The sequence below is a fragment of the Anser anser genome (genome assembly GCF_964211835.1).
Source record: "Anser anser genome assembly, chromosome: 6".
In the NCBI taxonomy this organism is placed as follows: Eukaryota; Metazoa; Chordata; class Aves; order Anseriformes; family Anatidae; genus Anser; species Anser anser.
This window is the reverse complement of record NC_139726.1, coordinates 21,517,063-21,541,079: the sequence shown is the minus strand read 5'-3', so window position 1 is coordinate 21,541,079 and position 24,017 is coordinate 21,517,063. Positions and strand designations below refer to the sequence as shown.

Here is a 24,017-nt window from a genome sequence, read left to right as displayed (position 1 = left end):
GTGTCTGATCTGTTCTTAATGTTACCGTTCTGTTGTCCTTAAGGAATTAGACATATCTGAGGCAATGAAATATGTGTCCGAACCCTACTTAGTGGTAACAGTCTTCCTATGGATTCCTAAAGACAAGAATGATGGAATTATTTGATGCAGAGATGTGTATACAATGTTCGTTCAGACTAAAGAGCATTTTTGATGAAGTTTCATAAGTGCATTCTTAACTGCCAGCTTTGGTTTTAGTCAGTGTTTTTGTGGCACTCACCTTCCTGAGTAGATTATTAGGAAATAAAATACTTGTCTCGTTTTATTTTACACATCAGAATTACCTGTGTAGCTAGACACTGTTATGAAATAAGCTCGCTGAAAAAAGTTTCACTCATCACCAGACCATATTCTTTTCATGCTCGTGGAGTAATACATTATGCTTTCATCCTGTTCTACATTCTGTGTTAACAGAGCACAGCAAAAGGAAAGTTACTTCGTTTTCTTCGTTTTATAAGGAGCGGTCTTTTACTGGACCTTATCCCAAGTGAACCTTTTACTACCTGATGTTGTGGTTTAACCTGGCAGGCAACTAAGCACCACGCAGCCATTCGCTCACTCCCCCTCCCCATAGTGAGTTGGGGGAGAGAATCAGGAAAAAAAAAAAGGTAAAACTTGTGTGTTGAGATAAAGACAATTTAATAGGACAGAAAATGTAGGGAAAATAACAATAATTATTATGATAAAGAAATATACAAAACAAGTGATGCCCAATGCAAACGCTGACTGATGTCCAGCCAGGGCTCAAGCAGCGCCCCCCCAGTTTTATTGTTCAGCACAACACCATGTGGTGTGAGACACCCCTTTGGCCATTTTGGGTGACCTGTGCTGGCTGTGTCCCCTTCCAGCTCCTGCATCCCCAGCCTGCTCGTTGGCAGGGCACCATGAGAAGCTGAAAAGTCCTTGGCTGTGTGTGAGCACTGCTCTGCAACAACTAAAACGTTGGTGTGTTATCAACATTGTTCTCATCCAGAATCCAAAACACAGCACCATACCAGCTACTAGGAAGGAAATTAACTCTATCCCAGCTGAAACTAGGACATTTAATTTAACTGTATTGATACAATGAAAGATACCCATTTGTGAAAGAGAGAATATCATTCCAGTGAGGTTCAGCTGTCCCTAGAAAATGAAAACAAGTCTCTAATCACTTCTATATGGTTTTAAGGTCCCTTCTAAAAGGAAAATTATATTTTTACATGAACTCACTCCATCTTTGTAGATTTGGTGGAAATGGAAATTAGTTTGCTTTCAACCATGTTTACTTTATTGTCAGTTTTTTTCATTGTGTAAGATTTTCTTAAAGCCTGGCAGCTGAATATCCTATGGGGATGACAGCTACAGTAATTTTCTGTTTATAAATATTCATGATTTGAAAGCTATAGCATTAATTACATTCATTTGCATATCCATCTGAACACACAAGTAAACTGCAAACTTTGTGAACGCTTATTTAATAATATAAAAGTGACATTTCCTTCACAAAGAACTTGATTTTTAACATCCAGTGATGTATTCATTAAGATTTATGTCTGAATGTAGTGACTGGATTTTGATGAGAACTCTGGAGCTTCGTAGAAAAAGAATAACCTTAAAACAGCTAAAAGGAAGCAGGTGTGCTAATGTACGAGAAGATTTTTGTGGAATGAAGAACCAGTCCTGTTTCGTTTCTAAGTCTTTTGGGGTTATTATTATTGCACACATCTTTTAATTGCATGAATCAAAAGATACCCCTGTATTTTGGAATTTATTTTTGTGACTATTTTCTTGTGATTTTTTTTAAATCAGGAAAATTTAGTGTTTTAAGAATAGTAAATTTTCCAGATCTGTTGTTTTTCTTTGCATGTAAAGTCAATTCATTTGATTTATGCTTTTTATTTTTTTAATAAACTGTTCCACATGTACAATTTATAGTTTTGTTGCTATCCAGATTTTTTCTGTTTTCTCCATTAAGCTGTATTGTTGGGGAGGAAAACGTCTTGTGGAAGGAAATGGTAATAGCTGTATCTTTTTCTTCTGTGGAAAAACTATATAAAAATATATGTATTTTTTTTTACGAGTAAGGATTGCATCTTAATCTCATAGGCCTTTGTCCTACATTGTGTACACACAGTGTAACATTGTACAATAAAGGCACATTTTTGCACATCCAGTGTAATACCAGCACAGAAAGGGTTGCTGACACTGCAGTACGTGCTGTGTTTCTGTGGATGTTCCACTTTTCAGAGCCTCAGTAAGCTGAACATAAATGAGCTAAGAAGCCTTGGTGAGTTAGCTGTGAAATGTCTGTGTGAAATAATCTTTGTGGAGAATTCAAAACGTGCATCAGAGCAAAGCTCTCTGTAGCATTCTGAGGTCCATATCAATACCAGCTGTGCTGTCTGAAGTGCATCTGCGAATGATACAGGTTGCTATTAAGGACCAAAAGGTGGTTGTGTTTGGGAGATGGGCTTTATTGTTTGCTTTAATATGGATTCTAACTTTTAGTATTTTGGCTACTTATATAACTGAGAGAAGTTGTACTACATAGTACAAATTCTTCTCTAATGCCCTTATGTATGCTCAGAAGAAAACTTGGCTCATTCTGTGTACTTTACTATGCAAGTTTCTGAATACTTACATCTTGTTTATCAGCTACCTTATATCTAATAAACATCTAATAATATGATTATGAATCTCTATAAATATTTTCTGTACAGATTTGTATTTATTTAAAACCCTAACATATTTATAATAGTGTATGTGATTGAAGTGAGTGAGGTCATCATTGTGTCTGTAAGTCATCAACTGTTTGAAAAAGTCTTGCGGACAATGCTTTGGGGAATAATTGACTTTTTTTGGGCTTGTTTTGAAGGTATTAAATGTCATGTTTATGTTATGTGGCAATGTATATGTAATCTTAAAATATTTGCCATGCTGATGGATGGCGCCTGTGAGATACTGCATTCTTTTTGAGATACTGAGTTTTATTTGAGCCAACGGGGGTTTCCAGGCCTTGCAAGTTCAAAAGCAACACAATGAAAAGTAGCAAACTTGATTTCTATATCTATCTACTTTGTCTTGACCATAGTTTGTTGTTGTTGTTATTTTACCAGGAATGCATAAGGAAAAACATCTTATGAAAGGCATGTTTGAAAAATATGCTTTACTCATTAGGGATCATGGAAGTTAGATGAGAATGACTTTTTTTTTCCTTAACATAAAGCTACCAATTTTTATCACATTCTTTCTTTAACTTCACAAAAGCCAATTCATAGGTTTCTTTGTTTTCCCATGCAGGTTTTGAAGCATCATTTTTTCTTTTATTTTCTTTACACAGCAATCTTATGGAGAGTTAGGCAGGCCTATCTGGCTCCAGGTAGCTGAGTCAGCTTACAGGTTCACTTTGGGCTCAATTGCTGGAGGTGAGTAATTTGTCTGGTTCCTATTTTCAAGCCTGGGTTAGTAGTCTGTCTCGCCAGACTACATGGGATCATCTCAAATGCATTTCTTGGTTATATACATGAAGAATTGGAGGGCGGAACTGCTACTGTTTATGCCATTCCTTTATCGCTTTTGTGCTAATATTCCTCCACAAACAGCTGAAACTCTACTCACTTCAGTAACAAATTTCTTTACTGGTAGCTCTCATTGCTTCTTTTCCTGATTTAGTTGTCTTTGTTCTGGGCACACTGTTTTATGTAATATGTAATAAATCCATTCTCCTTGAGACTGTTTTCTGGATTTTCAGTATTGTCCTTTCTTACTTCCAAGATACCAGAGACCTTACCAGCTTGTATTTTCTTTGTGTTTAAATAAATGTTGTAGAAAATAATCATAATTATATACAAACCAACAATGATGTTGCAGAAATAATACTTCAAATACTTTCTCATAGCTGTTGGTGCTACGGCAGTATATCCCATAGACCTGGTGAAGACTCGTATGCAGAATCAGCGTTCCACCGGTTCAGTCGTAGGAGAGTTGATGTATAAAAACAGCTTTGACTGCTTTAAAAAGGTTTTGCGTTTTGAAGGCTTTTTTGGTCTTTACAGAGGTAAGTGAATAAAATACATGTATCAAGTTAGGGATTTTCTACTTTTTTTTTTTTTAATACCTCAGGAACTAGAGTCTTATGGGAAAACTAGGAAACTTGATACCATATACAATTTTGCTTCTGTTTCATAGAGCTGAATATGTAACTTCCCTTGAGCACTGTTCATCATAATTGCTGGGAAAAACTGTGCCTTTCTTGTTGTTGTTACTGATTTGCTCCTTGGTGCTTAGATTGTTTAAAGTCCTAATCTCTGTGATGTGAGTGTTGTGGACACGATTATCTCACAAACTGAGGATTGTGACTTTTCGCTGGAGGCAAACATCAGGAATAGATTAGCCTGTGAGGAATAAAGATCAATTTTATGGCAAATATTTTTTTATTAAAAGAGAAGAAATACAGTCATTTTGAAAGGTACTTGTTAAATCAGATGGCAGTCTACTTATGCCTCATACCTTTGCAGGTAGCAGGACTACTGCGTGCAAGAAATTGCAGCCTGCAATTCATGTTGCAGTTTATATATCATATTGTTCTAATTTACTTTAAATAATAAATAATGTAACGTATAAAAGAAAAACTCTTCTAAAGTACAGGTTAAGAATTCAAAGCAACTTCTTATCAGTTAGATCAGTTAGAAAAGGTATCTTAGTTATCTTGTTTTAGCTTAGGAGAAGGTTTCGAAGTAATTTTTATCACATCAATAAGGTTACTTACATGAAGGTACATACTAGTCAGTCTTACGTTGTTATTTAGTCGAATTCTCTTATTGTCATTTCATACAAAACGCACAATTTTCATAAGGATCTGTACATCTTTAGTTTATTTTTTAATTGGAGAAAAGTAACTTCGGTGATGGTCACAGCCTTTTTTTCTGCATTGCAACATGCTCTGTCCATGAAGACACTGGTCAGTGCTAGTGTCCTTTAAGGACAGTATCTGAGAAGTTTTTGCATGTCTATGAACTCTGACTGAGGAGTTTTTGGTGATCTTGCAGGATTTTGCAATGCAAGCAAGTAGAAAGAGGAATAGGTCAGTGAATATGTTAATGAAATAGCTGCAATCTCTGTAGATTATGATTTACTAGTAAATTTTTTTCCATTTTTGTTGCCAAATCTTTCATTAAATACTCCGTGAAGTTGCATTTATGACTCTGTTTTACACTTTGATTTCTACAGTGCTTTTCTATAGTACTGATTCCATTCTCCCTCCTGCACCCCAACATGGTTTTGCACAGCAGCTTCTAAAGCTAATTATATGTTATTTTTATTTTGGTTTTCTAACCTTTGGCAAATGCTTTTCATTGATAAGTTAAAAACAATGCCTCACACTTGAGGAAAAATATGCTTGTTTTATGGAATATCAGATTGTTAAACTTTTTAATAATATGTTTAATAACTGTCTTTAAGATTGTTTAGCATAAAAGGTTCGTGTGGTTCTTTTGAAAATATTATGCGTGATGGTCAGCATGTTTCTAAGGTCTTGGATTCGGTATCAGAGTGTTTGCAGGAGAGTATTAAACTGAAGCAACAGAAATATTTACAGAGTTGACTCTCTGTAACTGTGTTCTTATATTCCTACGCTGGATTATCCTAATAGTATTCCCATATAATGACACAATATACTTCTTTACTGCAGTTTAAAAAATAGATTAGAATGGATATTGCAAAGTTTATATTTTTAAATACAAACTTTAAAATTTTTGGTCAAGAAAGTCATGACACTTGAATCCTGGCATCCAACTTCAAAACTAATTATGAAGTATTTTCTAAGCTCCCTTGCTAGACCATGGTAGAATACAGAGTGTGTGTGTCTGGGGTGTTCAGCTGCATGTAAAAGGAGGAGGCAGGCTGGGGGGGGAATTGTCTTGTGGTGTTTTGTCTGGTAGTTTTTTTTTGTTTTTCTTTTTTTTTTAAAGTGTAGGCACTGCAGAACTGGATTTTCTTTTCATGGTAGATCAGAGATTCAGGCTGGGAGGGCAGCATTTCTTTTTGTTATTGTCAACCTTTCTTTGTATTTAATAACTACCTTTCCTCAGCATAGTAAGTCTGTAAATCGCATGGAAAGTACTGTGTTGGAAGAAAACACTACAGTGCATATATTAACTGCTGCACTTTCTGCTTCAGCTCTGAGCTTCCTTTTAAGGAAGTACTAACAAAAATCTACAGGTTAAGAACTTCTGGGAATTTTGAAGACTCTTTATGAATTTTCAGCTGTTACTCTTTTCACTTAATGGATAGTGGAAAGCTGCATCGTTACAGTTTTGTTGATGTTGTATGATATTTGATATAATTAGCCTGGGATTTTTTGTTTGTTAATTGGCAAACATTTCTGACAAATTGGTATTCCCCAAGCATGGAATAACACTAAGAAATGAACACTTTTAATAAAGATAAGCCCTTTAAGTTTTATAATCTTATACATATGCCAAGATGAGCATGGAGAAAATGGATTTTAAAATAACAGACGCTGCTATAATCTTGTATGTTAGGAAGTTAAGACTGCCATCTACTGATTTTTTTCTTAAACCTATTAGTTCCTAGAAAGGTGTATGTGCTTTTGTCAAAAGGCAGTTCATTTTGATAGCAGCTATTTTCCAGGAGCAAGAGCCTTTCAAAATTGGTTTCTGCCAACTAATGCTTCCACTAGGCAAGATAAAAAAATGTATAATACTAAGAGGATTTAAAGAATTTCATTTTGGACTGAACTAGTGAAAATCCTTCATATCCTTTGTTGACTAAAGCCTTCAGAAATCTCAGGTTTAGTGAGCCAAGTAGATGATAGTTGATAATTTATCATAGTTATGTGTATATCTCATAATTAATCTCCTGTTTTGAAAAGTAATTGAAAGCTTTATGGGAAAATGATATTAAGGGGCTAAAAAACTCTAACTAAAACTTAGATTAACTCCTATGTGAGTAGACAAATAAAAGGTGTATGTTCAGTCCTTTACCTTTTTACCTGTACAGCAACAGCATCAGGCTTGACTTGGTTGTGGAAAGTGGCTCTGCTCACCCTTTTCATTACCACTTTCAACAAAAATCTTAACATAAAATCATATAGGTATGAATATGCAGTGCTCTAGCAGCCTCGCATGTATAAATGACATCTACCTCAAAGGGTAACTGCCATATACTTAAAAGGGTATCCCATGTGTAGGAGGGCATTTCTGTAGAGCTCTTGTAAAATACTAGTTTCTTTATTAGGAAGATAATGTTGCCTTATGATGTCTTTGTTTCTATAGGCTTGTTACCACAGCTGATAGGTGTTGCTCCAGAAAAGGCTATTAAGCTAACTGTACGTATCTTTTTTTTTTTTATTTTCTGGCATCTTTTCGTTTGTTAACATACACAGGATTTATTTCCTAAAATATGTGAAAGATGCCCACTTAAAAGCACTCTAATAAATATGGTTACACATGTACTTGATATAGGTTAATAACGAGGAGGAATAACTTTAAACTGTGTGTAATTTATTTTATCTTCATTAGGTTAATGACTTTGTCAGAGACAAATTCACTAAGAAAGATGGTTCCATTCCACTCCCTGCAGAGATCCTTGCTGGAGGCTGTGTAAGTATCCATCCTGTACTGTTCGTTCCTAGGAAAAATTGATTCTCAGTCATGTGCAGTACAGTTGGAGTGGCAGTTAGTGCGTGTGCTTTGGTGATTTGAACAGAACTTTTTTTTTTTCCCATTCACAAGAACTGAGAAAGTACTTTATCTGTTTGGAAAGCTGCATGCTTCTGAGCTGAGTTCCCTTGGAATTACTTGAACAACCTATTTTGGCACAGTTTCTAACTTTCAGTTTCAGCAGTGCTTGTATTCCACAAAAGGAGCTGCGGTGTGGCTAGAGAGGGTGGGTGCCTTTTCTTCCTTTCCATGCTTTTGCTTGGGGCAGTGGTCTTGGTTAGTTTGGAAAGATAGAGGTAGTATTCGAGAATGGATTATAAAGATCACATTTGAGTTTTCTTCCAGGAAAAAAAATAAGCTAGCCAGTTTAAAAAACTATTTCTTGCTTAAGTTTTTAAAAAGGAAAAGAAATACAGTCTTTAACTTGCCATATGTGACTTCTTTTGTTGTTGTTTATGAAAATGTGGAAAAACTGAACAATGTAGTCTTATCTTTCAGATAACAGGTCTGGACGAATCTTCAGTTTAATTTACTTTATATAAAATGTACCTACATTACTCCAGACCCTAACTACATCCCTCATCTAAATACAGTTCAAAAACAAATTGTGTTTTCATTGAGATGAAGAACTCTAATTCAGTGGATCTCTAAGCAAGCTCTAAGTGGTTGGAATTGATATTGATGATAGATATTTTTGTTTTTGCACATCAGCTAATTTCGTTTGTGGGATTCCCCAACAGTTGTCAACCCTATAAAATGTTTAAGGCTTGAGTTAGTTTTCTTTTGTAGCAGAGAACACTAATAACTTCCAGTTGAGTAGGCTGACAGGCTGGTATAAAACCTCCTCAGCTTACAACAAAACCTGGGGCAGAAAGGTTGTTGACCTCTGCAAACTTTTAATTCAAAGGAGCAGCCCTGAAGGGAGGCTGCTTATAGTTCTGCCTGATTGAATTTGGCAGCCTGGTACATGCTTGAGTCTTCACCTGTCAGTGTACAAAGTTTATTTTCTGAGAAATGTGAGAAAGCAGCTGTGATGTATAGCTAGCAAAAGACTAACCTTTTTTTCTGGAAAGCTCAATAACACAGAAAGCGCATACAGATCATTTGTAACAGAAGTGAATATAATTCATTAGTGTTTTTCTCTGTGTTGCAGTTAAATTCACAGTTTAAACTGAACATCTGATAATCAATTATATTATTTTTACGTTGTTTTGTACTGAAATGTGTAATATTAAATACAAACTACGTTAAAGGCGTTTCCTCTTCCTGATAGGTACTCCTTTTTCAAAATAACTTCTTATTGTCTTACTGTAGTGAATATACAAAAATCAGGGAGAAAGTTTCAGATAAGCTTTTGGAAATTTGGATGCTTTTGTGAATCTAAGCAGATCTATAATCTGTCCAAACACAACCCTTTCTTCTAGCTGATTGTATTAGCTGATATTATCTTCAAAAAGGAGATGAGAATACTTTTTTCACTCCATTTGGGAGAATTTTAGGTTAAGTTGGCCTTTGTAGGAGAGGTGTTGGTCAGTTTAGCAACCTCAGGGATGTTTTTAATTTCTTTGCTGCCTTCTCTGGATCAGCTGGTAATCCTACCAGTTTTTGACTTTTCTGTCTGTACTGATCCTTAATTCCATTTTAGCTATTTCACTTCTTCCTAAATACCAAAATCTTTATTAGTAAGCCTACAGAGTTTATTCAAAAGGTTTGAAAGGAACAATTGACTAAAGCAGTATCAAGTTAATATGTTTGTCTCTCATGTCCTTTTCATCCATTGTGATAGCTCTTTTATTTGTTGATTTGCTTGGAATTAGTGTTGTTGTTCATTGTATGCTTTTTGTTTGTTTGTTTGACAAAATACTATGAGACATAACCAACAGTTATACCCAAGGATGTAACTTGTGTTACAGGGGCTTTGTGTATGCATGGGCACACAAGATTTTCTGTTTGGGAGATACTACCTTTTTTCTTCATCTTTCCTTAATTCTGTTCCTTCTCTCTTTGTTAGTATAAATTATGGGTTACTGTGGCACTGTTTGGCTTTTGTCTGTGCTAAAATCACTTTCAGTATCTGCGTTTGGGTAGCTTTTTATTTGTGTTTGTGTAGCATTTTATAAATTGTTTGACACTTAAATGTTTTGCAAATAGTAGATTATAAATAGACTGAATTCAAAACATGCTTTTCACCACATTATAGCATCAGAAGAAACTGCGTTATATCTGTATATAGTTCTGAGAGATGTACTTCTTAATATCTCTGCCCCTCACTTATTTGTGCTTAGCATTGAACCTTCTCTTGATTGACAGCAATAATACTGTTCTTCATCATATGAAAAACATAGTGGGATTGGTGGTGGATGAGCTAGCCATATTTTTAGCAGTTTTATACAGAGGCTTTCCTTGGCTTTGAAGGTCTGCCTCCTTGCAAGCAGTACACATTGTGCACACCGCTGTCCTCAACCTGGAATCAACAAAATCCTTGTGGGGAAGTGGTGGCAGCTTGGGAAATACTGCAGCAGACGTAGCAAGTTCTCCTCTCTGGATGGCAGTGCTGTGTCAAAGGCTGTGTATGGTGTTACAGTCCTCTAAGACCCACAAATGAGGACAGATAAAACCTTTGACATTAAAACAGTAGTGATTCAGGACAACGTGCACACGGCTCTGAGTATGCTCGGCTCTGAGTATGCTCAGCTCTGGAGTGTCTGCAAGATGCTGTAGCACCCAGCAAAGGGACAATCCGCAGAAATGTGCTTCCTCCAGAATCAGCAACTCCAAGAGACTGCATTAAGAAGACACTATTTCTGTCTCAATTGCTGTAAGATTTTGGAAAAAAATGCTGTCCCCAGCAAAGCACAAGTCTTCGTTCTCATAGCTGTTAACAGAGACATCCACCCAGGCACTGGCCTGTTTGTACGGTCAGCTGCCTGTCAGTTGTCTTCCTTCCTTACTGCAGGGCAGGGACCTCCCGCAGTCAGCCAGTGCTCTGTGTTTCTTGAAACTTACCTGCTAGCCGCTGGGCAATGTAAATGTCATTGGGAAGTGTAGGGTCTGCTCTGTCAAAGCCCAAATATTCCCAGCTGCTCCCAAGTTGTGGCTGTATTTGAAATCTGCAAAACAGCTATGTGGGGCAGCTCAGTTACATCGGTCAGGTCATACCTGTCAAGAAAAGGGTTTCTGGTCACTGATGGAGGAAACTGATATCCTATCTTCCTACCTTCCTGAGAGTTTACTGCTTTGTTAATCATCAACAGCACTACCCATGCTTACACATGTTCTGAGAAAATGATTTCTTTCCCTACTGTTACTGTAATTAATTAAATTACATTTCATTGTAATTCAGTGATTAGCCTGCATTTCTGCCTTTGAAATTTTCAGCTACCATTAGCTTTGAGTTGCAGGGAGACTGAGTGAGGCTTTGGCAATGCTTTCCTGTATCCTGACAGCAGCTGGGGAAGCAAAGAGCTCATACCTGATATGGACAGTGCTACCCAAAGGAACTTTACACACATGACGCATGTGAGTACGTCATGAAGGGCAGGGTGCTGTGGGGTAGCTGTTCATCCTCAGCTGGGCAGAGAGGCTGAAGTCAGCATCTAATGCTGTATGAATGATACATAAGTACTGTTACAGAAGACAAAGATGCTGTGAATTAACACTGTAGTTCCTATGAGTTACATAGGAAGAAATGTATTCTTCCCATCAATGAATTGTGTATTGCGCCTAGTATTTTGAATGGATGAATCCTTTTTCATCTGAAAGACTTTTCTGATTTGTGCTGCAGGATGTGGGTGCCAGAAGGAAAGGGTCTAAGAACCCTTCCTGAAGGTGTAGGCAATGCATCTGTTGACAATTAGGAGTGGGAGGTGTGTGTCTCTGTGTTTGCATATATATACACAGAGGTCCACTAAAATGTACCATTGATTAGGAACTATTATATATTTAAACATTAAATATAACATCTAGTCTAACTCTTTTGGTATATTTGTAGATAAACAAAAATTGTATATTTGTACATACATGCATACATACAGACATGTGTACATGATTTAATTATAGATTATAAGGCAAATAGAAATGTCATAATTTAAAATGTTAGTTTTTTATTTAACATGGACAAATGCAGATTTTTAGCTGCCAGACTGCTACTTTTTAAAATCTTGAGGATACTCTACCTCTTTTGATGTACTTTAAACAGATAAAGTTAGAAGCAAAATTAAACTTTACTGCTTTATCTTAACCTCTGTGGCAGGAATTTAAAGTTAGGGAGAAATGAGTTGTTTAGTAAAAGAGGCAGTAAGCTTAATGCAGGTACATGAACAATGAAAGCTTTGCCTTGAGAAAGAACTGCAAGTCCTTTTGATGTTTTTAAAGTAGACTGCTTCAAGTAACATCTTATTTTAGCTGCTTGTATGGGATATAGTTGTGGTCCAGGATGTGGTAGTTTCAAAAAGGAAGGAAGGAAGGGCTCGAAATAGGCCTCTCCCCCTTTGTAGCATATGCCTCTCGGGTGGAATTGGAAAGGGCAAGAGGTCTCATGTTGCGGGGTCATTTGTGTATTTCCTTCAGCCTTTGGCATGTCATGAGGCGTTTGCTGTGGGATCTCAAACTACATCTTTTCTCTCATAACCTTTGCTGTCAGATTTAGTTCCTTTATTTGCTCCTTGTAGAGTTATTTTACATGACATTAAGGTTAAGTAGAAGCTTTTATTACTGGTATTTTTGATGTGTATGAATAACCTCCATTCAGAAACAAATTTGTCAACCTTTTTTAAAGTGTCTGTTGTAATTTATGTGTGAAGGGAGGTTTTCTGGGCGGGGAAATCTAGGTTTAGTGCACCTTCTCCAAAAGAAATTGAAGGACTGCAGCATATACCTCTGTGAGTATATACTCATGTACACGTGTATTTAGAAAACATAGCTGACAGCTGAAGTAAGGTATTTTGAAAAAGAATGATGATGATTGCCCGTGATTTGCACAGAAGCATAGAGATTTGTACTGCGACCCTGCACACTGCCAGTTCATTTTTATTTGGAGAGCCTTTGTGTCCTTCTCTTGTGCATCCTCTTCTGGAGCACTTCCTCTGCTGCTGGAGAGCCCAGGCAGAACCTGCCCTCCACTTCATTCATCATCAGATAGGCAAAGATCTTCTTAAAAACCAAACAAAACGAACCAACCAAACAAAACGATGCTCCCACTCATTTCTTAAAGAGCACTCAGTGAAAAAGTGAATTTTCCTGTTACGTGTTCTGTGTTAAAATACATGCTTGTCTTGCCTGTCCTTGTGCTATTGCTAAGGACCTAACTCATTCAAGCAGCTCCACTGAATTCAGGGTAACTCTTCATGTGAATCGAATTACTCCTGTGCAAAAACGTTTGCTGAGCTCCAGACATAACTGTATGAAAAATCAAGACTTGGACTGGAGCATTTGTTTGTAATATGCATTGTTTAATTGGGTATCTTGGGTATCAGCCTGGAGAAGAGGAGGCTGAGGGGGGACCTCATCGCAGTCTACAACTTCCTCGCGAGGGGGAGTGGAGAGGCAGGTGACCTGTTCTCTGTTATCACCAGTGACAGGACCCGCGGGAACGGTGTGAAGCTGAGGCAGGGGAAATTTGGGCTGGACATCAGGAAGAGGTTCTTCACCGAGAGGGTGGTCACACACTGGAACAGGCTTCCCAGTGAAGCAGTCACTGCACCAAGCCTGTCTGAATTTAAGAAGAGATTGGACTGTGCACTTAGTCACATGGTCTAAACTTTTGGGCAGACCTGTGCGGTGCCAGGAGTTGGACTTGATGATCCTTATGGGTCCCTTCCAACTCGGGATATTCTGTGGTTCTATGATCTTAACAGTTACAGCTCTTTTTAAGAAAGCTACTTATTAAGAAGTTTGTCAACAAATGGGCATATAGGAAGAGTTATTTTGGCTGCTCTTCAGGATGTGCAGATTAAAAATAAAACAACTATTAAATAAAAAATTATATAACATTAAAAAATAAAAATGGAATTTCACATACATATGTAAAGAAATAATGCATATTAAGTAGGCAGGTAGCAGATTATTGTCTGGAAGGAGTGAATTTCTAGCTTAGTGTCTAGATTTTAAGTTATTCGAATTTGTTTTATTTTTTGTAGTGCATTGTATAATGTAGTAAGAGCATTGTGCTTAATGTTTTATTTACCAGAATTTTAAAAAATATTAACGTAGGGAAATTGTAAACATCTGAAATTGTTATTTTCTGGTTAATGCAAGATGAAAAAAAATACGGTTATTGCTTAACAGAACTCGCCAGATAAGAATTTTATAAGTTTTGTTTAGATTGAAACTTTTCCAAGCAGGACAGCCATTTCATCTTGCATGCATAGGTGTGTATAAACTGGATAGGAAAGGGTAAGTAGAGAAGTAAACAGAGTCTGAAGAACAGCTTTGGACATGAGTGCTGTCAGGGAACTGAGAAAACTCAAAGCATTAAGTACAAGAAACAGAAGAGGGGATCATTTTGCCTGGTCTGGGAATCCCAGTGATCTTTCTGGCAGTTGCAATAATGTCCACAAAAATGTAGGCTTTGATTTTTTTCAGAGGGGTGAAGAAGTGAGAGAATAAAATGAAGACTAACAACATAGATTGGTTATTTGAGCGGAACTGTCAGAGATATTAATCCTCACTGCAGTAATCACTCAAAAGCAGGGGTTGATCTGCCACTGTTTGGATCAAGGTGTGTTAGTAAGTCCATAACAAAGAATTTTTAAAATGTCAATAGTGAGTGAAGTAATAAACAGGGCTTGCAGGATGCCAGTACACTCAGCAGAAATTCAGTGAAATGTCTGATGCTTGGTCAATGAAAATTTTGAGACTTCATGCCCCTACATTCCATAGACACTACCTGAGTGCTTAATTGTTCTCAGTAAGAGCTTTTGAAGTCCTGTTCTCAAGTCTAAAATAAACTTCTAAGGCGTGTTCCAGGGCTAGTCTGTTTATTCTGCCTGTTGCTGGAGAGAGGAAGATTGTGCTGTAGCCAGAGACATAACAGAAAGGATTAGTGTTCATTAGTTCTGAATCAATTAGCAGAGAATGCCAGGAGGTGTTAGGGCAGACTATTGATTTTTTTTTTGTATACACACACACGCAGCATCACAAAGACAGTTTATTTCCTGGGCAATTTAGAAGTGAGGAAAAAAAGCATTAATTGCAGATGTTCTGCATCTTTTTTTCTTCAGTAATGTTTGATGGGTTAGAGGAAAAGATCAGGCTTTCATATGGAAGAAATGCTGCCTAAAGTTGGTTGTATTCAACTGGCTGTATACCATACATTTTAAGGAAATAGTTTCAATTTTTAAATCAACAGAGATGGCCTAGAAAAAGAGGGGAAAAAGCAAGTTAATAAAATTTAGCTGTTTTGTTATGAACCACACACTTCTCCAGAAGTGAATGGTAGTACCTACAACATACCAAAGAGAAATCTTAATGTCATTTTAAATAGGTGTACACATGTAACTATCATATGGAAACTGAAACATAGGTCTTTGAAAGTCTTTGGTTAGTTAAAGTGTAGAATCTGAAGCTGCTGTGCAGCACTATTGCTAGCAACAAATAAGTAAGGCAGTCCGTCAGCACTGCGTGTAAAATATCATGCTCAGAGAAAGACAGGGCTCCAGTTTTTATTCAGTATCATATTTTGAAAAGTTACTCTCCCTATTTAAATTTTATATTTTGTTTCCAATTAGAACAATTAGTCTGCTAAACAAAACTCCAAACACCTTTTCTAATAATTTAAAATTACACCATTAAATGCAAATTTACCTTTTAAAGTGCATCACCACTAAATGCTAATAGCATGTCTACACATTGGTGATGGATTATTATTGAATAAACATAAGGTCTCCTTTGTAAGTGTTTGATGCTCTAGTAGTGCGAGACTAATGACAATTTTAGTCTAGTATTTAGTGTACTATCTGATAGACTTTTACACAGTTTCGTGACTTCTAGAAAGGAGAATAGCAGAGACAAACTAAATTAATCACCTTAGTGGAATATAAACATATAAATGGAAGAATGTATGTGAATCAGGATTTTGTACAAAAATTTCTGATTCGGGCTTTTAACTTCCAGACAAGTGCTTTATTAACTGTCATAGATTTTTATACGAGAATATGAGCCAATGCAGCGAAAAGTGAAGGCACTCAACACCTTGAAGAAACCAGCATGTTGCCACATGCTCTAGTAACGCAATTTACTTTCTTTTTCTTTGGGTTTGCAGGCAGGAGCTTCTCAGGTCATCTTCACTAATCCGCTGGAGATTGTAAAGATTCGGTTGCAGGTAGCAGGAGAAATTACTACAGGACCCAGAGTCAGTGCCCTCTCTGTTATTAAAGATTTAGGTCTTCTTGGTCTTTATAAGGTATGTGTTTCTGCTTTGAGTGGCTTCATTATAGCTCTGTTAACCTGTTTTATGCTAAATCTTTATAATGTTGAAACAAAAACTGTGTTAAAAACAAAGAAACCTTTTGAATTTAAAACCGATTTCTTCCTGCAGGGCAGCTCCACAGTGGAAAACCGAAGAAAACCCACTTCTATATTAATGGCAGTGGGATACATAAAAGTACTCCCCCATTCTATCCTCTAGGCTTTTATACCAAGCTACAGGGAGTCCTGTATTGCAGACCTGCTGGCTTCTGGCACTGATAATTTCATTTGGTGGGGTTTTGTGAAAAGTTTCTTTAGCTTTCCCTGTGTGTTTTTCTCACATTTATTTTGAATCTCTCTTATCTCTATTGTTATCTTTGCAGCAGGATATTCTCTTTGTCTTAATAATTTGATGGTAGTGAAACAGTAGTGGAGTTTAGTAGGATTCAGATTTTTAAGAAGTTGAATGGTGGGATTTGTCAATAACGAATTCCACTTAAAAAAGCCTGCACTGTACTGTACTTCAGCAGAATGCCAGTCAACAGATTCCTACCCTGCAGGTATACTTACTACCATCATTATAGATCAGGTGTAATGGAGCAGAAGCTATTAGTTTTCTTAAACAAGGAAGAGTTCTTCCTGTATCTTCTGTCAGTGCAAGGGGTAATACGTAAATTCAGCAGTTATGTTAGCTGTGCACTTACAAAACATTGTTTTACCTGATTTGTCCACAGACCTGTAATAATACTATAAAAACGTAAAATTTGCTTCTAGAGCTGAAGCTTTTGTTTAGAGTTCAATAAAGCTGATTCATGACCATCTCATTTCCTAAAGATCACAGGTGTTTTGGTACATGGGGCAAAATTGCCATTTCTGTTTGCAGTAATTAAATAATTGAGCTCAGTAAAAAATCTGCTGTTCTTTAGAATTGCATTATCACTTATGAATAACTGCACAAACTCATTTTAGAGCATAAAAAATCTGCATGAAAAGGCATGAGTTTCGTTTTACCATGTCTCCTAATTAAGCCACCAAGGCTTGTAATGTGTGCTGTCTGCTCCACTTAATCTAACCATAAAGGGTGACTAGCCTCAAGTGGGCGCACTGTGTGGAGGCTGCTGTCTTGGCGTGTTGTTCTACCTGTACGCTAGTTCGGAGTTCAGGCAATGACTGCTGGTTTTGTAACGTGTGCTTGCAGGGTACACATATAAGATTTAAAAAAAAGAAAAATACTAAATATGTTTGATTAGGAGCATTCCCCTGTTTTTATAGCATATGAAGTTCTTTTAAGGAACTCTTTCATATTAGCTTTTGGCTGGGAGATACTTCTTAGAGTGTTGTCACAGGCCTAAAGGTTTGTCTCCCTGTATCTTCCCTTTATTGAAAGACTTCCATTTTGTAACCACTTACCTCTCTTTGCTAGCCTTTTGGCACAGCATCTTCAGTCAACTAGACAATGATCAGTGGAGATCCGTATTTAGGTTTTAACAAACCTAACTGATACTTTAGTAATACTTTCATGTTTGGTGGAAGAAAGGGCACGCCAGGACTTGTCTTTCTGCTTCTGTGGTTGTGGGTTGTCAGAAAGACATCAGGACAGACCTTTGTCGCTTTCTTTATTGCATTTGGACTCATCACATGTAAAAGGTATTTATCCTTGGTACTGATGTCAAAATTGATGTTGCTTATTGCTTAATGAACTTAGATGTGAAGCTTGAGTCTTCGTTATTCTAGAAACTTGCATGAGATACACTTCAGTCTTTTTTTTCTTCCAAGTTCAATTCTACATCTTCTATTTCCTGAAACGTTTTATTTTCTGTTATTTAACTGGTGGATCGAGAGAGTTGATACTTCCTGGGCTCGGGCTGCTTGTTGGATATCAATTTTAACCTTATTTACAAAATTTACTTGTAGTACGTCTCTTCTCTGTGACAGGGTGCCAAAGCATGTTTCCTCAGAGACATTCCCTTTTCTGCAATCTACTTTCCTGTTTATGCTCATAGTAAACTGATGCTTGCTGATGAAAATGGCCATGTGGGAGGGCTTAATCTCCTTGCAGCTGGAGCCATTGCAGGTAATTCTGTGAATGTTTTCTAGAAGCAATATTTTTTCTTTTAGTAATATTTAATATTCATTCGGTAGCCCCATATAAAGGAAGGTATGGTACCATTGTATCTGATTTAATCTAAATTTGATCACTGTTATCCTTAGTGGGAGGCAATGTAATTTTGATGAGAACTAATTACATTTGCATAATGTGGATAAACAGCGTAATGCAGCTCAGCAACTTGTAGTCAAATTTGATCTGTCTGTCTCAATGGGGTTTTACTTGTTACTGTGCTCTCTGAGTTGAAGGCTAATTTGAATCTTTGATGAACATAAAATGAGATATCATAAGAGCTAAGAAGAAAATGACTTATCTAGTTGTGGATTCCTGAGTAACTGAAAAGAAACTTAGTTCAAAGGCAATTGCCAAAAATAGGGCATTACTTCCTAAAGATGCAGAGGTAAAAATATTGTACTGGGAAATTTAAAATATTTTAAAGGCTTCCCAAACATGTTCAGTTAAACAGAATAAGCGGCTGTGATAAATTATTTTTACTAAATGGCAAGTGGTATAATATACTAAATGCAGGAAGTGTAGTGATGGTTGGTTATTTAATAATGTGGGTAGAGATGGCCAGATTCTGCACTGTTAGGTGTAAGTTTGCTAGGATGAAAAACAGGTAACTGCAGCGTCTCACTCCTGAACCCTTCGCTGTTGGCTTCTGCATGGTTTAGAAATACCCTCGGGCTGAACAAACCTTTTGTCACTGGTTACAGTAATGAGGAATAGCTATATATATTTTATATATATATATGTGTGTGTGTGTGTGTGTATATATATATACACATATACACACACACACACACAAAACAATCATTGGCAGTCTGTGTGTAAGCAGTTTCCCATACTGGACTTGATGCAGAGGTTGGCTGCACCTGCTTTGCCAGTTGTGTACGTTCCTTGTGTTGGGGGAAGAGAGAGACCATCTAGGAAACTACCAACAGAGTTGAAGCACTGTTCACTCTCAAGTAATGTAGAGCTGTCAGATAAGGGACAAGTTCTGAGTACACATTAGAATTATTGACTTATATCTTACACTAAAGACTCTCTTTATTATTAGATTCCAAACTTCTCAGTTTCTCTTTGCTTGATTAATGTTTCTGGGTCATTCAGATACTAAGTGATCAACCCTATGATAGAGGTGTTTAAGTCTTGTAGGCCTGATTTTTATATCCTGTATAGGAATCCACCTTTCTGAACTGCAAATTTCAAATTCCTGATTGCTTGATCTACTCCTGTTTTGCATGCGCAGCAGGGAAGAGTACAGTCTGAACATATCTGCCTGCAAAGGAAAATCTGCATATGGTTGCTCTTAGCATGTGCTTTGCAGGCTTAACTAACTTGCTCCTGTTCTCTGAACTGATCAGCAAAGCTTGTGAGAGTTCATGATCACCTGTAAAAATCAGGGACTTGTTAAACTTTTAATTCAATACTAACTGATCGCAAAAGTTCATCAAAATCAAAAATAAGTTCAAAATTCTAAGTCAGAGTATGTTGTTTTAAGAGATTGAAATTTTATAGTATTCAGAAATATCTCAGATAACACAGTTAAATACTGTGGAGTACATTTCTGAAAACTTTCTCCTTTAACTAGAAAGCTGAGAGTGGTGCCTTTGAAGTGAAGATATGTTCTTTCATCACTGTTGGCTAATATCACGCTGCTGGTACTAAGCAGACTTGTATAACATATTCATTGTCCTCAGTCTTTTTATGGCTTGCCTAGTTGAAGCAAGCAGCATCTGTTCTCCTACAGAACAGCCCAAACAGCAGTACAGAAATAATTATGTAGAATAGGTACTTCCTAGAGAATAGCTAATTTCCTTACTAGCACTTCTAACAAATGGATGTGTAAGATTGAAGTTCCCCCATCATCTATATATAATTCACAGAATATTTTGTACACTGCACAAATATAGCGAGATTGCAAAACTAATGATTTGTCATGGATCTCTGATTGCATATAGGGCATGTACAGGGGTTTAAAAATGCTTTATCTATTTGAAAATACCAATGATATGTTGAGAGAATTGCTGTTACGTTTTTTTTTATTTTCTTTACTCTCATCTATAGCCTTTAAATTTAGAAGAAATGCAAAGGATTATACCAAGTACAAGTTTATATTAGCATCAAGTATAAAACCTTGTATTTTAGTAATCACCTGTTCTTGCAAAAAACATTGAAGTTTGTAGTTTTATTTTTCAGTTAGAAGTGTTTCATCTTTACAAGAATCTTTGTGCAAATTAAATGTGGTTTTCTTCTAAAAGGTGTGCCTGCTGCTTCTTTGGTAACCCCTGCTGATGTCATCAAGACAAGACTGCAAGTGGCAGCTCGCGCTGGTCAGACAACATACAGTGGAGTTATTGACTGTTTTGGAAAGATTCTAAGGGAAGAAGGCCCTTCGGCTTTTTGGAAGGGAGCTGGAGGTGAGAAGCGCACACTGAGTATTACAACTGCCCCCAGTTCTCTAAATTAGCACGTGCATGGTTAAGGACTCTAGAGCAGTATTTACAAGGTCTGATTCTGAGAAATGTAATTTACCATTTATTTAAAAAAATATTTAGCTTCTCTCTTGAGAAACTCCCTTGTTTGATCCTATGATTTGTAATATTTAACAGCTCGCGTGTTCAGATCTTCACCCCAGTTTGGTGTTACTTTGGTCACATACGAGCTTCTGCAGAGATGGTTTTATGTCGATTTTGGAGGCCTGTAAGTCATTAGTTTGCTTTTTAACTTGCACAAAAATATCTGCAAGGTTCAAAAGTCTTACTTTTTTCATGCATGGGACCACTTAAACTTGGGGACTTTGAGCAGCTATACTTAATCTGTTTTCTGTGTACTACAACTCTTAAGAGATTAAGAACAATTTCATATGTATTTTAATACACTACATAAAATTTGTTTCTCCAGTGTAACAAGATACTTTGTCCTTCTTACCTATGTCACAGGAAGTTACAAGGATTTACGAAAGCTATCAGTAAAAATGTAACTTCAGTTTTGGCCTCAGTTGCCCATTAAGTAGTGCTCTGAAACCACCCTCAGTTGACTATCGAAGTGAATTAAGATCATCTTTAACAATCCTGCATGCTTAGGCAAAATCTTTAAGCACTTACTCTGTATTTTGTAAAATTATTTAGGCTTACCTTTAAATAACAGAAAGGCTTTTTTTCTTCTGTCTTCAAACAGCAAACCTTCTGGATCAGAACCTACACCAAAAACTCGAATTTCAGATCTTCCCCCCGTTAACCCTGAGCACATAGGTGGATACAGACTTGCTACAGCTACATTTGCTGGTATAGAAAATAAATTTGGTTTATATCTTCCAAAGTTTCGGTCTCCTGGCACTGCCTCAATCAAAAAGCCAGCAGCTGAATCCTGAAGACATCTTTCAGCCTAACGAAGCGATGCAGTGCTAAAAATTCACAAAAGTAGTACTGTATTTTTTTTCCAGTCAGCTGCATGTTGTTCTAGTTGAACTGAGCTTGCGCATTAAATTACTCCTTTCTAATATTAATATATACACATGCATTTATTTGTTTATGAACTAGTCATTTGCACACAAACTGATTGAAACAGTGGTTCTATGCCTTATTTTTAACCGGTGGCATGAATTGTTAAGACTAGACTTTGCCTTGCACAGCTTGCATTTAATGTTACTGTACATATTGTACATCTTTGTACAGAGACATCATGGCATCTATACACGTACATTTATATAAGGGGTAGTGCAGTTCAAAATAGTTTGAAATGTACAGAATGTTTTGAAAGCTTTTTGTTAAGACTCATGTGACAATAAAACATTCAAAAACATGAAGTTGGCTCATTTTTTTTTGTTTGTAGAAAAGTAGACGGATTTTTTTTTTTTTCTCCACAGATTAGGGTTAGGGATTTAGATACAACTGTGTAATGAAGTTAATATAGCCTCTGAAGAAATGCATTTTACTCTGACCTAGTTACAACAAAAGTATTACAATGCTGGCTTCTAAGTATAAAAGAACACAGTAATTAGATGAGCACATGCAGTATTTTATTTTGCAGCACTACTTTGTAACAAAGAATTCCCTCAAAATACATGATAATGCTAACTCTGTAATAGATCTTAACTCTATGGTAGCATACTTAAGATATATTTGCCAGTTATTAAGACTCCTGAATCTTTACAGAATTTATTATTTGGAGTGCTCATATTGAAGTATGAAATTACAATAATGTAGTACAGTAAGCTCTAGTACTACCACATTCAAAATCAAAACTACTAGGGGTTAGTACATGGAAATTTTAAGAACAGCTGTGGCCAAGTCTAACTAGTCATAGCTAGAGAATTATCTAGCTCTCCTGCGTGATCTAGGAAATTAACTTCGTAAGTATTTGACAAATTAATATTAAAGATTTCTTCATTCTGAGGTCCTTCTTAAGCAAAGTGACATTTTACCAGCTGTGCTTTTTACATCAGAAAATGAAGTGTTGCACAAAAAAAGGAAAGATCAACCCACCTCTCCAGGAGTTACTATCTGATTTTGACCATCATGTGAAAAAAATAAATGCACAACTATTAATAAAATTCCTCCATCTTCTGCCCAGGAAGCATCTATAACTGTAGTAAAATAGAAGTGTAGTCCACCTGGAACTAAGTAACATAGAAGAAAATGCATAGAGAGTCACATAGGGTAAATAATTCCAGAATGGAAAGTTTCTTTAAGAAAAATTGAAGGCATCTTCTCTATTCCGAGATTATTTTTACCCTGGAGAGACTACGTTATAATAATAAATTATTTGTATTTTGTTAGACAAAAGCAAAAAAAATTTCTAAATTATGCAAAACTGGACAAACTGCAAAAACTAGACAGAATGAATTCCAGTTAAGTAGAATGCTAAGTAAAAGGAAAGGAGAAAGAAAAAGCTTCAACTCCTTCTGGCTTATTTTTAGACTTCCAGCAAACATTTTCTCTCTGAGAGTTTTAAAATCCAAAATGTCAGTAGAAACTGTAAATATTTCCTAGTCCTAAAGGAAAAGAAGTTATGCTACCCATGCAGGTAGAGAGGAGATAGTTGTGTTTCTAGCCCTGCTTATTGAAGTATGACAGTCTTCAATCTTTAGTTCTACATGTTTCTTTCACGGTTAAAGATCCTGGAGAACAGTGTACCCCTGCAGTATAAATGGTTTTAAGGTCATGTTACTTTCTTGCTCAGTTGATAATAGACCACTATGATGAATTTTAGCCAGCTTATGAGGAAACTACTTCTTAAAAACTGAACACTAGGAACATACTTTCTCCTTCAGTTCTAGCCTGGTGACAAGATACAGCATGCCGAATAAGATACATTCATGCCAAATAACATGTAGTAAGCTAGAGGTAACAATACCCTTAAATCAGGAGTTGGATCACTATGCTGCAAAATGCATATAGCCCTATTAAGAGTTTTCCTCTTTTCTTCCTGTTAAAAAAAAAACTACCTGTTCTGTGCAGTTTTCTAGACGTAGGCTTCCCAGGAACACTCTCTCCCATATCTGTGGATTTTGTTGAGATACAAACATGCCAGGTACCCGCTGGTATTTAATCTTAGTCACAGCTTGTTGACTGACTTTATCAGCCTCGGACAGCTTTCCAGTGTGAGAACTCACAGCTCTAAGACCAGACTGCATGGCTCCCAGGATGATCATTTATAGTAACTAGCATCACTATTCATCCCGTAACGTTGCAAATCGCGTTTTAAAGCTTTCTTTTATCTGTACTTAACTGTTCTGTGAGGGAAGAACACAAACAAGAATGAGTACAGAATAATATTGTTAAGTCAGAAAAAGGTTA

The 24,017-nt window shown here is 36.6% G+C and overlaps 1 protein-coding gene across 9 annotated transcripts in view; it reads left to right on the top strand.

The window, feature by feature from the left end:
• The window catches only part of SLC25A12 (solute carrier family 25 member 12), a 51,136-nt gene extending 29,112 nt beyond the window's left edge, over positions 1 to 22,024 (top strand). For all 9 annotated transcript variants that reach the window (XM_083842455.1, XM_083842456.1, XM_083842463.1 and 6 more), the window contains 9 exons: positions 3,359 to 3,443; positions 3,917 to 4,075; positions 7,314 to 7,366; positions 7,560 to 7,640; positions 15,961 to 16,101; positions 18,042 to 18,180; positions 20,478 to 20,636; positions 20,829 to 20,919; positions 21,397 to 22,024. In XM_083842455.1, the coding sequence (XP_083698581.1) occupies positions 3,359 to 3,443; positions 3,917 to 4,075; positions 7,314 to 7,366; positions 7,560 to 7,640; positions 15,961 to 16,101; positions 18,042 to 18,180; positions 20,478 to 20,636; positions 20,829 to 20,919; positions 21,397 to 21,589 (1,101 nt within the window). In that variant the 3' untranslated portion in view covers positions 21,590 to 22,024. The remainder of the gene's footprint in view (positions 1 to 3,358; positions 3,444 to 3,916; positions 4,076 to 7,313; positions 7,367 to 7,559; positions 7,641 to 15,960; positions 16,102 to 18,041; positions 18,181 to 20,477; positions 20,637 to 20,828; positions 20,920 to 21,396) is intronic.
• Positions 22,025 to 24,017: the final 1,993 nt, after the last annotated feature.